The 14,449-nt window shown below is 48.8% G+C and overlaps 1 protein-coding gene across 1 annotated transcript in view; it reads left to right on the forward strand.

Annotated features, from left to right (window-relative positions):
• The first annotated feature begins 1,673 nt into the window (after window positions 1-1,673).
• Window positions 1,674-14,449, forward strand: part of LONP2 (lon peptidase 2, peroxisomal) — a 54,016-nt gene continuing 41,240 nt past the window's right edge. Inside the window, exons 1-7 of the mRNA XM_056862770.1 lie at window positions 1,674-1,924; window positions 3,912-4,146; window positions 5,802-5,933; window positions 7,249-7,371; window positions 9,352-9,506; window positions 9,891-9,985; window positions 11,258-11,516. Of these exons, the coding sequence (XP_056718748.1) occupies window positions 1,677-1,924; window positions 3,912-4,146; window positions 5,802-5,933; window positions 7,249-7,371; window positions 9,352-9,506; window positions 9,891-9,985; window positions 11,258-11,516 (1,247 nt within the window). The 5' untranslated portion in view covers window positions 1,674-1,676. The remainder of the gene's footprint in view (window positions 1,925-3,911; window positions 4,147-5,801; window positions 5,934-7,248; window positions 7,372-9,351; window positions 9,507-9,890; window positions 9,986-11,257; window positions 11,517-14,449) is intronic.

A 14,449-nucleotide genomic window follows, 5' to 3' on the forward strand; every position in this document is an offset into this window, starting at 1 on the left:
TTCTCTGGCTCAAACGACTATTAAAAACACAGGAGAAGGCAGGCTTTTCCCCCTGATCAGTTGGCAACCTTAACTAACAATAGGGAATGCCAGTCACCAGGGGGGACCTGGGGATCCCCTGGAATTACAGCTATTCCCTAGTCTACAGAGATGGAGAAAACGGCTGCTTTGGAAGGTGGTCTCTATGGCATTAGCCCCCACTGAAGTCCCTCCCCTCCTCAAACACCTGCCCTCCTCAGGCTCCACCCCCAAAATCTCCAGGAATGGCCCAACCCGGAGCTGGCAACCCTATGAATGCAGCACGAGCCCCGTTCCTGCACAACATTTGTTAGACACACGGGGATGAGGAAGGTGTAAATCTGAAGACACGTTGGTAGGGTTGCCAGGTCCCTCTTCACCACTGGTGGGAGGTTTTTGGGGCGGAGACTGAGGAGGGCGGGGTTTAGGGAGGGGAGAGACTTCAATGCCCTAGAGTCCAATTGCCAAAGCGGCCACTTTCTCCAGGTGAACGGATCTCTATCAGTTGTAATAGCAGGAGATCTCTAGCTAGTACCTGGAGGTTGGCAACCCTATACGTTGGTTCTTCATGATTAAAAAAAAATTCCCTTAAACAGGGTTTAAGGTTGCCATCTCTGGGTTGGGAAATACCTGGAGATTTTGGGGGCGGAGCCTGAGGGTGGGGTTTCAATGCCATAGAGTCCACCCTCCAAAGCGGCTGTTTTCTCCTGGTGAACTGATCTCTACCGGCTGGCGATACGTTGTAATAGCAGGAGATCCCCAGCTGCCACCTGGAGGTTAAGAACATAAGAACATAAGAAAGGCCCTGCTGGATCAGACCCAGGCCCATCAAGTCCAGCAGTCTGTGCACACAGTGGCCAACCAGGTGCCTCTAGGAAGCCCACAAACAAGACGACTGCAGCAGCATCACCCTGCCTGTGTTCCACAACAGCTAATATAATAGGCATGCTCCTCTGATACTAGAGAGAATAGGTATGCAGCATGACTAGTACCATTCTAACTATTAGCCATGAATACCCCTCTCCTCCATGAATATGTCCACTCCCCTCTTAAAGCCCTCCAAGCTGGCAGCCATCACCACATCCTGGGGCAGGGAGTTCCACAATTTAACTATGCGTTGTGTGAAAAAACACTTCCTTTTATCTGTTTTGAATCTCTCGCCCTCCAGCTTTAGCAGATGACCCCGTGTTCTAGTATTATGGGAGAGGGAGAAAAACCCCTCCCTGTCCACCCTCTCCAAACCATGCATAATTTTATAGACCTCTATCATGTCTCCCCTCAGCCGCCTTCTTTCCAAGCTAAACAGCCCTAAGCGTCTTAACCGTAGGACAGTTGCTCTAGCCCCCTGATCATTTTGGCTGCTCTTTTCTGCACCTTCTCAAGCTCTGCAATATCCTTTTTCAGGCGTGGTGGAAGGAAGTGTAAAATTTCAATGGCCAGAGAGTGAAGTGGCTTTTTTTTTGCATCCTACATGGTGACCACAACTGCACAGCAGCAGGTTGGCAACCCCAGCAGTAATACAGTTTCTACTGCCTCGCTGGGCTTTGCAGTGCCGCGGCCAGCCGGCAGGTGGCAGTGGCGAGCGGCCCTGTCCCGCCGGGTTTGGCCCTGCCGGCCGCCGTAGCGCGGCCTGGACGGGCTCTCGCGCCGGCCGGGCCATGGCGTCGCCTTCGTCGTCGGGCGGCAGCCCCATCCAGATCCCCAGCCGCCTGCCGCTGCTGCTCACCCCGGAGGCCGTGCTGCTGCCGGGCTCCACCATGCGCGCCAGCGTGGACTCGCCGCGGAACATGCAGCTGGTGCGGAGCCGCCTCCTGAAGGGCACGTCGCTCAAGAGCACCATCATCGGCGTCATCCCCGACACCAACGACCCGGCCAGCGACCTCGACCCGCTGCCCCCGCTCCACAGGTACAGGCCCCGCCCCCTCCGTCGCCGTGGCGACCCTCCCCGTTGCCGTGGCGACCGCCCGGCTTCTCGGCCCCGCCCCTCTCGCTGGCGCGCCTCCGACGAACGGTCGTGGGCGGTTCCCCGCCCCCTGCAGTTAGGCCCCGCCCCCTCGGTCGTCCTGGTAACCGTCTCCCTCTCCTGTCGTTATGGCTACTGTCCCCTCTGTCGCCGTGGTAACTGCCCCATCTGGTCCTCGTGCCCCTTTTGCTATGGCTTCCACCCTGCTGCATTTATTTATTCCCCAGATGGGGATACATTTATTTTTCCCCAATGGGGGTTGCTCCCTTCGGTTGTCATGGCAACAGTCAGGGTTCCCTTGACCCACCTCTTCCATCCTCTTGCATTTATTTATTTTCCCCCAATAGGGTTACATTATTTTTGTCCAATGAGGACTGTGCCCTTCGGTTGTCATGGCAACGGTCAGGCTTCCTTTGACCCACCTCTTCCATCCTGCTGCATTTATTTATTTCCCAATGGGAATACTTTTATTTTCCCCCAATGGGGATACATGTATTTTATCCCCAATGGGGATCGTTTCCTTCGGTTGTCATGGCAATGGTTAGGCTTCCTTTGACCCACCTCTTCCCTTGCATCAGGACCACTGACCTCTCCTACCAGGACTACCTCCATGGTCTGGCAATGCCTCCCCCCCCCCAGCAGTGATGCTCCGCCTCTCTGTTGCTATGGCGGCTGCTCCTCTTGCTCCTCCCTCACTTGTGCCCTGGCAACTGCTTCTTTTGCCATGGAAGCTGCCCCATCTGGTCCTCCTGCCGCTCTCGCTACAGCCTTTCCCGTCACCGTAGCCACTGCCTAACCCCTCTCTTAGCTTGTCATGACAACTGCCCTCCCCCTGCCCTGGACAACACCTCCCCCCTCGTGTCAGGCCAGCCGCCTCTCCCACCAGCCTTCCCTTAAATGCCAATTCCGGCTTGAGCCCCTGTGTGGTGAAGAGAAGTGCTCCATGTTTTCATTCTCTCAGCACTGTTCAACTCTCAATGCAACTGCATGGTGAATGACTCCAGTCCAAGCCCATCAAAATCAACAACCGCATATAGGATTGCAGTGTGCAAAACCTGGCTTGGCTGTACAGAGAAAGTCCCACATCTGGCCGTCCAGTCTGTCACATAGCGAAACTATCGCTGGAATGCTCTGAAGGAGCTGGGTATGTTTAGCCTGAACAGGAGAAGACTGAGAGGAGATATGATCACCATCTTCAAGTACTTGAAGGGCTGTCATATAGAGGAGGGTGCCAAGTTGTTTTCTGTTGCCCCAGAAGGTCGGACCAGAACCAACGGGTTGAAATTAAATCAAAAGAGTTTCCGTCTAGACATTAGGAAGAACTTTCTAACAGTTAGAGCGGTTCCTCAGTGGAACAGGCTTCCTCGGGAGGTGGTGAGCTCAAGAAGAGGCTAGATGTGCCATCTGTCAGCAATGCTGATTCTATAGCCTTAGGCAGATCATGAGAGGGAGGGCACCATGGCCATCTTCTGGGCATGAAGTATGGGTCTGGGTGTGTGTGTGTAGGGGGGAGGTAGTTGTGAATTTCCTGCGTTGTGCAGGGGATTGGACTAAATGACCCCGGTGGTCCCTTCCAACTCTGTGATTCTGTGATTCTTCCTTAAGTGGTAGAGAAAGTTGGCATATGAAAACCAACTCTTCTTCTTCTTCTAAAGCCGGGGTGGGTGGGTGGGAAGCTCTCCCATGCCCACCTACTCTGTTTTTGGTACAAAACAGTTTCCCACTTCCTGCTTTGGACGTGAGCAGGTGATCGATCACTTGTAAAATTATATGTGGATTCCCCCCTCCCCCGTGTCCTGTTTTGTTTGGCCTTTATTCCCAGTGGCTTGAGTAAAGTGCTGAGAAAGAGAGCAAAGGTCTATTATGCTAGTTAAGCTAAACTTTCTTTCTGTGTCATGGCAAATCAGGCATATCTTCTTATTGCTTTCAGGATTGGCACAGCGGCGCTGGCAGTGCAAGTGGTTGGCAGCAATTGGCCCAAGCCTCATTACACGCTGCTGGTCACGGGCCTCTGCAGGTTCCAGATTTTGCAGCTGGTGAAGGAGAAGCCCTACCCCGTTGCCGATGTCGAGCAGTTGGATCGGCTGGAGCAGTTCACCAACAAGTCTAAAGCTGAGGAGGAGCTGGGGGAGCTCTCTGAGCAGTTCTACAAATACGCAGTGCAGGTTCGCTGGTTTGGTTCTGGAACCGCGGGAGCTGATTTGAAGCATCCAAGGGCTTTAGTATAAGTATAGTTTAAGTATACGCAAAAGGCCCATAGCTCAGTGGTGGAGCACATGGTTTGCACACGGGTGGCCCTAGGTTCAGTTTTCGGCATCTCAGCTTAAAAGGTGATAGGTGCCAAGAAGAGCCTTTCTCTGCCCGAGACCCTGCTTGTCCAAGTACACGGAATATGGAGAAAATAAGAGGCAGAGAACTTTTTCTTCTCTTCCCATAATAACAGAATACAGGGAGACCCAGTGAAATTGATGAGGGGCCGTGGCTCAATGGTAGAGCCTCTTCTTGGCATGCAGAAGGTCCCAGGTTCAATCCCCAGCATCTCCAGTTAAAGGGATTAGGCAAGTAGGTGATGTGAAAAGACCTCTGCCTGAGACCCTGGAGAGCCGCTGCCAGTCTGAGTAGATAATGTTGACTTCGATGGACCAAGGGTCTGATTCAGTATAAGGCAGCTTCATGTGTTCATGAGGAGAGCAAAATGAGGTACTTCTTTCCCAGTGCATAATCAACTTATGGGATGCATTACCATAAAATGTGGTGGGGGCTGCTACTTTTAAGTGACTTTTAAAGGAGATGTGGCGTATCAGTCAGTGGCTGTTGGCTGTGATGGCTAAATGCATCCATGTTCAGATGCAGCATACAGCTGACTGCTGTTCGTTGGGAGAGCAGCAGAAGAGGGAAAATTTAGCCTCCATGCCCCGCTTATAGGCCTGATATCACACCTAATCACGCCTGCTAATGTCATTTACTTTGCTTTTGACATTTACATTGCCATTGTGTGTCTAATTCGCTCTTCTCTACTTAAGGATAGATGGACTCACATTCTAGCTGTATCTGAAGAAGTGAGCTGTGGCTCACGAAAGCTCATAACCCTGCCAGACATTTTTGTTAGTCTTTAATGCGTGAGAGTGCTTGATAAACTGGCAGTACAGGAAGCAGCTGGAAGAATTAGTATAACTCGTTCCTCTTGTTATGTGTGGTGGCTTGCCCAGGTCCTCCTATCTGATCGAGGACCAGGGGCTGTTGCCATCCTGGTCTTGTAACATTTTGCTGTTAAACTGCGTGAGAACCCTCCCAGGCTTGGAAACAGTTGCCTGCCAGGCAAAAAGAAGGCAAAAGATGTTTTGGTCTGTCGTTTTGCTGATCCTTCCATATTCCGTCAGGGGGAGCCCACCAGGTAACTAGTCAGGCGCACTATTTCAGGACGTGATTCAGAGTTGCGTTTGCTCCCGACAGCCGCGAGTCTGGCTGCAAGCTGCTTCTTGCCCCAAGGAAAAAAAGCAAAGCTTTGCAGCATGCAAAGCGAGCAAGGAACTCTGATGATAATTGCATCAGAAAGGCATTCAAATTGTGCGGCAGAAAACCCCTCTAGCTCTGTAGTCAGCAGCACTAATTGCCCTCAAGAAGTCGGTTAGCTTGGCTTGTTCAGGTGGATTCTTGCAGGAGGTTCGCCTCGAGGCAAATGGTTTCTTAGCCGCTGGAATTCAGAAACAACGGGTTCCCGAGAAGTTCGTTTTCTTGTGATGCTGACCGTTTCCTTAATCCGAAATGATACTAAAAAAGCATTTAATACTCTTTTTTTTTGGTCCTTTCCCTTATGAAGCTGGTTGAAATGCTGGACATGTCGGTCCCCGCAGTGGCTAAACTAAGACGCCTCTTGGACAACCTGCCTCGGGAAGCTCTGCCAGATATATTAACTTCCATCATCCGCACCAGCAACCAAGAGAAGCTGCAGGTACAACAGGCAAATGCCGTTCAGGCCCAGCACAATGCTGTTTCCCCCCCCCCCCCATTCACACCCTCCCCACTTGTTCTCAAATTCCATGTCTGTCAAAATGATAAATAACAGTAAGTAGGAAATACTGTAATTGCCTGAAGTCGATCACCATAAATTAAAAAAAAGAAATAAACAGTTGTAGTATGCAGCTCGGGTAACTGAGCTATAAGTTACCTCTTTAGCACATTATACTCCTTTCCCGTGCAGTTTATTTCGATAAGAGGAGAGATTAGTGGGAGTCGTCGGATCCTGCTGTGATCCCGATGGTCCAGGCTAGCCCAATCTCATCAGATCTCAGAAACTTAAGGCAGGGTCAGCCCTGGTTAGTATTTGGATGGGAGACAACCAAAGCAGTCTAGGGTTGCTAGACAGAGGCAGGCAGGGCAAACCACCTCGGTTCGTCTCTTGCCCTGAAAACCCCATGGGGTCGCTATTAAGTCGGCTGCAACTTGACAGCACTTTTCTCCACTATTGGATCCGACTTGGCAGAAGGGAAACGATTGGATCCAATCAAATAATTTTAACACCACTCTCTTTTTGCACCCCCTCCCCTCCAGTAATGGAGCCCATATTAGCATTCTGTGGGAAGTATGGTAGTTTTGCATGAAAAGAGCCATTGAGGTCACAGATTCCAATTTTGTGTTCTGCTTGTCCAGTAGAAGCCTGGCTGTCATACTGTAGATATTTTTTGGGGAGAACTAGAGCGCTGTTAAAGCATATGCAAATAGTCCTAGGTTCAGTCTTTGGTATCTCTTGCTAAAGGATCTCAGTTAGTGGGGCACAGACTGACATCCCGAGACTCTGAAAAGCCACTGGCAATCAGAACAGGTGGTATTGATTTGGGCTAGGTGGACCAATGATCAAACTCGATAAAAAGCAGATCCCTCAGTGATGTGTTCATGAACATGATTGCTTGCAGATGGTACTCTGATGTTGCCTAACAATGGTCACTGATACATCCAGTGCAGCAAACGTCTTTGTTGCATTGGGAGAGGAGAGGTAGAAACAGAGCTGGAAGGGAACTCAAGGGCCATCTAGTCCAACCCTCTGCACATTGCAGGAAACTCTCAACCACCTCCCCCCTACTCCCCAGAGGAAGGCAAAAAATCCTCCAGGATCCCTGGTCAATCCAGCCTGGAGGAAAATTGCTTCCTGACCCCGAAGTGGTGATCGGCATTACCCTGGGCATGTAAGAAAGGGCCATGAGAGCCGAGCATGTTTGAGGAACAGGACAACAATTGAAAAGTACACAGCTGCGTTCTTTTCCTCTTAGATTTTAGACGCCGTTGGCTTGGAGGAGCGATTCAAGATGACCATACCTTTGCTCGTTCGGCAGATCGAAGGTTTGAAGTTGCTTCAGAAGACCAGAAAACCAAAACAAGATGACGACAAAAGAGTACGTTAGTTCAGTACTTCATTTTAAAGGTGTTAAATGGCAGTAGAGATATCTGAAGTTGCAATACCAAACAAATAGGGTGGTTTTTTTTGGGGTGTGTGTGTGAAATGCCTTCTTTATGATTAAGTGGGAATGGAACGCTGCCAGTCAAGGAGAAGTTAAATTATACCGCCTCCATAATTAAACCATCACACTGAAGCTAGGCAGTTGTAATTTCCCCCCCTCATCTAAGTGCTAATCAACACAGACCTGAGGGGAGCAGAGCAGACTGTTTGCTTGTTTATATTAAAATTAGAGGTGTCTGTCAAGACCCCCCCCCCCTTTTGAGATAAGCTCGGCTTATGAGCATTACATACTTGTTTTGGCTGCAAGGATGCCGCAACAGAGCTTTGAATCAGGAGAAAGAACAGCTGCAGGAGGTCGATGGTTGGGATTGGGGCTGGGATGGAGGGCAGGTAGATGTGAGAGCCGGTGTGGTGTGGTGGTCCTAGTGTCAGACTAGGATCTGGGAGATCCAGGTTCGAATCCCCCCACTCTGCCATGGAATCTCGCTGGACGACCTTGGGCCAGTCACACATTCTCAGCATGGTGTAGTGATTAAGAGTGGCAGACTCTAATCTGGAGAACCGAGATTGACTCCCCACTCCTCCACATGAAGCCCACTGGGTGACCTTGGGCCAGTCACAGCTCTCTTGGAACTCTCTCAGCCCCACCTTCCTCAAAAGGTTCCTGTTGTGGAGAGAGGAGGGGACTGCAGTTGTAAGACACTTTGAGACTCCTCAAGGTAGAGAAAAGCGGAGTATAAAAACCTACTCTTTTTCCTTTTCATTATTGGCCCTTTTGGGGCTTTGAAGAAGAAAAGAAGAGTTGGTTTTTATATGCCAACTTTCTCTACCACTTAAGGCAGAATCAAACCGGCTTATAATCACCTTTCCTTCCCCTCTTCACAACAGACACCCTGTGAGGTAGATGGGGCTGAGAGAATGTGACTGGCCCAAGGTTACCTAGTGGCTTCATGTGTAGGAGTGGGGAAACAAACCCAGTTCACCAGATTAGCCTCCTCTGCTCATGTGGAGGAGTGGGGAATCAAACCCAGTTCTCCAGATTAGAGTCCACCATTCCAAATCACCACTCTTAACCACTACACCATGCTGGTGCTGAGGTCCCAGCCTGAATTGGGGAGGGGAGGCTGCAACTACTGTTTAATACTTGCAGATATTTTTGATGGCATGCCTGGGGATGATCCCCTCTCTGCTTCAGACCCCCTCTCCCCTTCAATATGGGGATAATCATAGCTGCTTGCCTTTCGGGGTTATTGTGAGGATTGCGGTGTTTACATAGTTGGAGCGCGTACTATGCGAAAGGCCTGGATGAAGCTAAACAGAGGCGGACGGGGTCCGTTTGGGATGGGAGACTTCCCGTCAGCACATTTGAGCACCACGAGGGGAGAAAAACTGAGCAGGAAAGCAGGGAATAAATGCGGGGAAGCGTTCTAGGAATGCAAACTGTTATTATTACTGCTGATGTGCAACCAGCCAGAGATAAAGGAAAATGCATGGTTCAGTTATCTCTTCAGCTAGTCCGGTATTATACGATGGAATTAGACTGCCTGTCATATGTACAGCGTAGCAATTGCTGTCTGTCAAGCATACCCAGATAATCGTTATCTAAAACACAGAAGCTTAATTGTACGTTATCTGCTCTGCTTGATTCAGTTTTGACGAGCTGATGTTTTATGGGAGGGAGCTGAGAATGGATTGTTATTATCGTGATCCGTTTTAGTTGCAGCTGATGTGGTAAGATGTGGATCCTCAAAGCATCCTGCGTCTCTTGGCTGCCAGCAGTTTATATTTTTGCAACGATTACTTCTTATATTAGTAGTCTGCGGATTCATTTGATAGCTGAGAGCTTATGGCAGTAGCCGTGAGATTGCACATGGAAAGCTGCTGTGTTCTTTCTCCTGTGCCTCACCCTTTTTAGGTTGTCACTATACGTCCCATTCGAAGAATCGCTCACATCGCAGAAGACGAGGAGGAAGACGAAGACCACGACGATGTTGTTGTGCTCGAGAAGAAAATCCGAGCCTCCAGCATGCCTGAGCAGGCTCTGAAAGTGTGCATCAAAGAGGTAAAGAGGTAGGTTACTTCTCTGAGCATGGGACATTTTTTAAAATGCTGCCTAAAACTGTTTTTATTTTGTGTGTGTGTGTGTGTGATTCTTGCCCTGCGAGAATTGGGTTCTGCGTGAGAAGTTTGCTCAGGCTGGTGTTGTCATCCTAGATATTTCTTTGTTTAATCTCAGAGTTGGCCAGGAACAAAGGAGTTGGAAGAAGAACTGAAGTCATCATAGGAAACCCAACTAGCTTCATAGGAAACTTTTAAATCTTGAATTTGAACTAATTCTGTGTCAGTATAACATTGCAGCTATCAGAGTTCAAATATTATACTGCTAGCATTCCTTGCTTCATATCAAACAGTTTGAGATAAGGCTGTTTCTGAAGATTAGATCTGTTCTTCCAGGTTGAAGAAGATGCCTCAGTCAATGCCGGAATATGCCTTAACTCGAAATTATTTGGAGCTGATGGTGGAATTGCCGTGGAATAAAAGCACAAGAGGTAAATCCTGCCATTTCACAGGCCGAGATTGTATACCATTCCAAAAATGTATGAGGGGTTTGGGGAGGGGCCGTGGCTCAGAGGTAGAGCATCTGCTTTGCATAGAGAAGGTCCCAGGTTCAGTCCCTGGCATCTCCAGTTGAAAGGACCAGGCATCAGGTGATGTGAAAGACCTCAGCCTGAGATCCTGGAGAGCCACTGCCAATCTGAGTAGACAATACTGACCTAGAATCATAGAGATGGAAGGGACCACCAGGGTCATTTAGTCCAACCCCCTGCACAATGCAGTAAATTCACAGCTACAACCCCACACACCCCAGTGACCCCTACTCCATACCCCAAAGATGGCCAAGATTCCCTCCCCCTCATGATCTCCCTAAGGTCATAGAATCAGCATTGCTGACAGATGGTCATCTAAGCCTCTGCTTAAAAACTTCCAGGGAAGGAGAGCTCACCACCTCCTGAGGAAGCCTGCTCCACTGAGGAACCACTCTAACTGTTAGAAAGTTCTTCCTAATTGGTTCTTGTAGGTTATCCGGGCTGTGTGACCGTGTTATCCGGGCTGTGTGATCCTTCAGTGTTACTCCTCTGAAGATGCCTGCCACAGCTGCTGGCGAAACGTCAGGAAAGAAAATACCAAGACCACGGTCACACAGCCCGGTTAACCTACAAGAACCAATGAACTCTGACCATGAAAGCCTTTGACAGTTCTTCCTAATGTTTAGACGGAAACTCTTTTGATCTAATTTCAACCCGTTGGTTCTGGTCCGACCTTCTGGGGCAACAGAAAACAACTTGGTACCCTCTATATGACAGCCTTTCAAGTGCTTGAAGATGGTTATCATATCACCTCTCAGTCATCTCCTCTCCAGGCTAAACATACCCAGCTCCTTCAACCTTTCCTCATAGGACTTGGTCTCCAGACCCCTCACCATCTCTGTTGCCCTCCTCTGGACACGTTCCAGCTTGTCTACATCCTTCTTAAACTGCGGTGCCCAAAACACAATACTCTAGGTGAGGCCTAACAAGAGCAGAGTAAAGCGATACCATCACTTTGCGTGATCTGGACACTATATTTCTGTTGATACAGCCCAAGATCTCATTTGCTTGATGGGTCTGATTTAGTACAAGGCAGCTTTGTGGGTTTTGCGCTTAAATATTTGCTATGTCATCTGGGTTGCCAGTTTTTGTGGTATGTTTGAAGAGTGGCAGTGTTTTCGCTCAGCTTTCTTTTTCTTTTCTTTTTTCTTTCGGTCAACATTTGGCCAACAGACCGCCTAGATATCCGTGCAGCCAGAATCCTTCTGGACAATGACCACTACGCTATGGAGAAGCTGAAGAAGAGAGTTTTGGAATACTTGGCAGTCAGGCAGCTTAAGAACAACCTGAAGGGCCCGATCCTTTGCTTCGTTGGCCCTCCTGGAGTTGGGAAGACTAGTGTGGGGAGATCCGTAGCGAAGACATTGGGCCGAGAGTTCCATCGCATTGCCTTGGGAGGAGTGTGTGACCAGTCTGACATCCGAGGTCACAGGTATCTCTCTCGGAATTGCTCCTTGTGTTAGGACTATAGAAGAACATTCATATTAGAATTTTCCCTCTGCGTCTTTATTGTGATACATGCTATGGCTTCCCAGTGGTTAGGAGCGGTGGACTCTAGTCTGGTGAACCAAGTTGTTTTCCCCACTCCGACACATGAAGCCAGCTGAGCGACCTTGGGCTACTCACAGTTCTCTTTGAGCTCTCTCAGCCTCACCTACCTCACAAGGTGTCTGTTGTGGGGAGAGAAAGGGAAGGAGATTGTAAGCCAGTTTGATTCTTCCTTAAGTGGAAGAGAAAGTAAGCATAAAAACCAGTTTGATTCTCCTTAAAAGGCAGAGAAAATCGGCATGTAAAAACCAACTCCTCTTCTCTTTCTCCTCCTCATCAGGTGTCTGTTGTGGTGTAGTGGTTAAGAGTGGTGGTTTGGAGCAGTGGACTCTAATCTGGTGAACTGGATTTATTTCCCCGCTCCTAGACATGAAGCTGGCTGGGTGACCTTGGGCTAGTCACAGCTCTCTCAGCCCCCCCTACCTCACAGGGTGTCTGTTGTGGGGAGGGGAAGGTGATTGTAAGCTGGTTTGATTCTCCCTTAAGGTAGAGAAAGTCATCATATAAAAACCATCTCTTCTTCTATGTCAAATATGGGAGCGCTGATATATCTCGTCTCAGGAGATGTCATGAACTATGTGCCAGTTCACCATACTTGGCACATTCTTGCTGTCTGCTGATCACAGGTTGGGGATGAAGCCAGTAGAGTCAGAGGATGCGTCGCTCCGCCTTTGCTGTCAGCAACTCTTGAAAAGTATTTATGGCTGGCTGCTATTCACCTGGGAGCCACTAGAGGTTGTTAAATGCTTTTCATGGAACTTATAACACAGAAAATAACTTTGCTAACGAAAAGGAGTGCTTGGACCTCAGTTCTGTAGTCTGCTAGTTTTGTTAGTTACATTCTGGAAGGTCAGAGCTTCAATATCAGGGGTCCCTTCCTGTGCACAAGGGCTTGCATTCTTTGCTGGGCACGCTCTCTTTCTCTCTTGAACGCCCGTGAATGCACAACCCAAGCATCTCCTTGGGTTTCACTGAAATTCACTTTTGAAATTCCCTTGAGTGTTAAAAGCGGCATGCCAAACTATTCAAGGGGCTGCTTTTTGGGGTGGGGGATGACAGCTTGGGAGATGTCTGAGAAGAACCTCTGGATTGTGGCCCAGTGATACAGTGGCATTAGAATCTTTATCTAGTGCTGAATTTACTGAGTAGCAAGCCCTCCATGACTCGGGACCAGGGTATCTGAAGGACTGTCTTCTCCCTTACGTTCTTGCCTGAGAATTATACACCGGTGTTCTCTAGTTGCAGAAATTGTAGGCGGAATGGGATCCACTCTAGCATAAGTAGATACTAACACATTCCGCTTAGAGAGGGGCGCCAGACAAGAAGCCTCCGAAGTAGCCCAAGATGGATAGTCCAACTGCAAGGAGTGATCCCAGTAATTAGTAGAAGTTAATAATGCAAGGGGCTGCTAACTGTCCCGCCAATCAAAGAGGCTCATTTGGTGGGTACACGAGAGAGGGCTTTTTCAGTGGCAGCCCCACGACTGTGGAATGGCCTCCTCAGGGAGGGGTGCTTGGCCCTCTCACTTTCAGTCTTTAGGAGGCAGTTGAAAACGGTTTTATTCAGGACAGGGGGCGCAGCTTCAGAGTTTCAGTTTTGGTCTTAGCATAGATTTGGCTTCTTTAAAAACAACTAGCCTAAACTGAGGCTATCGTATTTTGGTCACATTATGAGAAGACAAGAGTCAGTGGAAAAGACAGTCATGCTAGGGAAAGTTGAGGGCAGCAGGAAAAGAGGAAGACCCAACAAGAGATGGATTGACTCTGGCCGTTTTTGCATGGTAATTAGCAGCGCGTTCCAGGCTGAATTGCCCCGCATATTTTTTTTAAATTTTGCACACTGAACTGTCATTCCCGAAGTGACTGCAAAGCCGGCACATACCTGCTTTTCATTAGTAAAGAGCCCATTTAACGCGACCTTTGGTGTTTGCCGTGAAAAATCCCCTTCAAGGAACTATGCAAAACAACAGAGGCGCGTTAGCTAATGGCTATGCTAATGGCTATGCAAATAGGAACAAGGGAGCAGGCAAGTGTGGGGAGTGGAACTACTCCTTTTACATTGGGACGTGAATAGGCATTTTTAAAGTCGCATTTTAAAAAAGAGCTTTGAGCGAGCATCAAAATTGACCCTATGTAAATGGCCTCAATAAAGGCCACAGCCTTCAGTTTGCAAGATCTAAGCAAGGCTGTCAAAGTTAGGACATTTTGGAGGACATTGATTCATAGGGTCACCATGAGTCAGAAGTGACTTGACGGAACTTAACACAAAGCCTAAATGCTTTGGAATAACCTCTGAACGTTGGCTCAGTGTGGATACTCTGGTAGGAGGGGAGGGCTTGGTTCCTCCTCTCGGAGCCCGGTCCTAAAGTGACTGACTTCTAGTTTTTTATCAGTGCCACACTGTGTACCTTTTTGTTTTTTGGCTAACAGAATGTAAACATTGCAATAAGTGAACTGATGTCCCAGTGGGTAGTTTTCCTCTCATTCGGTAAGGTTGACTTGGAATAATTAGCCGAAGCAAGTGGAGGGTGGGGTGGGAGAAATGCCTTTTGTAATTGCTACACTTAATTATATAATTATTTAATTATCACGTCATATGTCACTGGCAGCAGCAGCAAAAAAAATATTTTCCATTGAGGCGGTCGCTGAGGGTGGAGTTGCTGAGGATTGAACCTGGGACCTTCTGCAGGCCAAGCAGATGCTCTACCACTGAGCCACAGTCCCTACTTCTGTTTTAGGAGTAAATACACCTGGTGTGCCTGTGATGTCTGAGGTGGTGGTTATGGGTACCGTAGTGCCTGCCATGGGAGTTTCTAGC

The sequence above is a fragment of the Euleptes europaea genome, chromosome 17, assembly GCF_029931775.1.
Source record: "Euleptes europaea isolate rEulEur1 chromosome 17, rEulEur1.hap1, whole genome shotgun sequence".
Taxonomy (NCBI): domain Eukaryota; kingdom Metazoa; phylum Chordata; class Lepidosauria; order Squamata; family Sphaerodactylidae; genus Euleptes; species Euleptes europaea.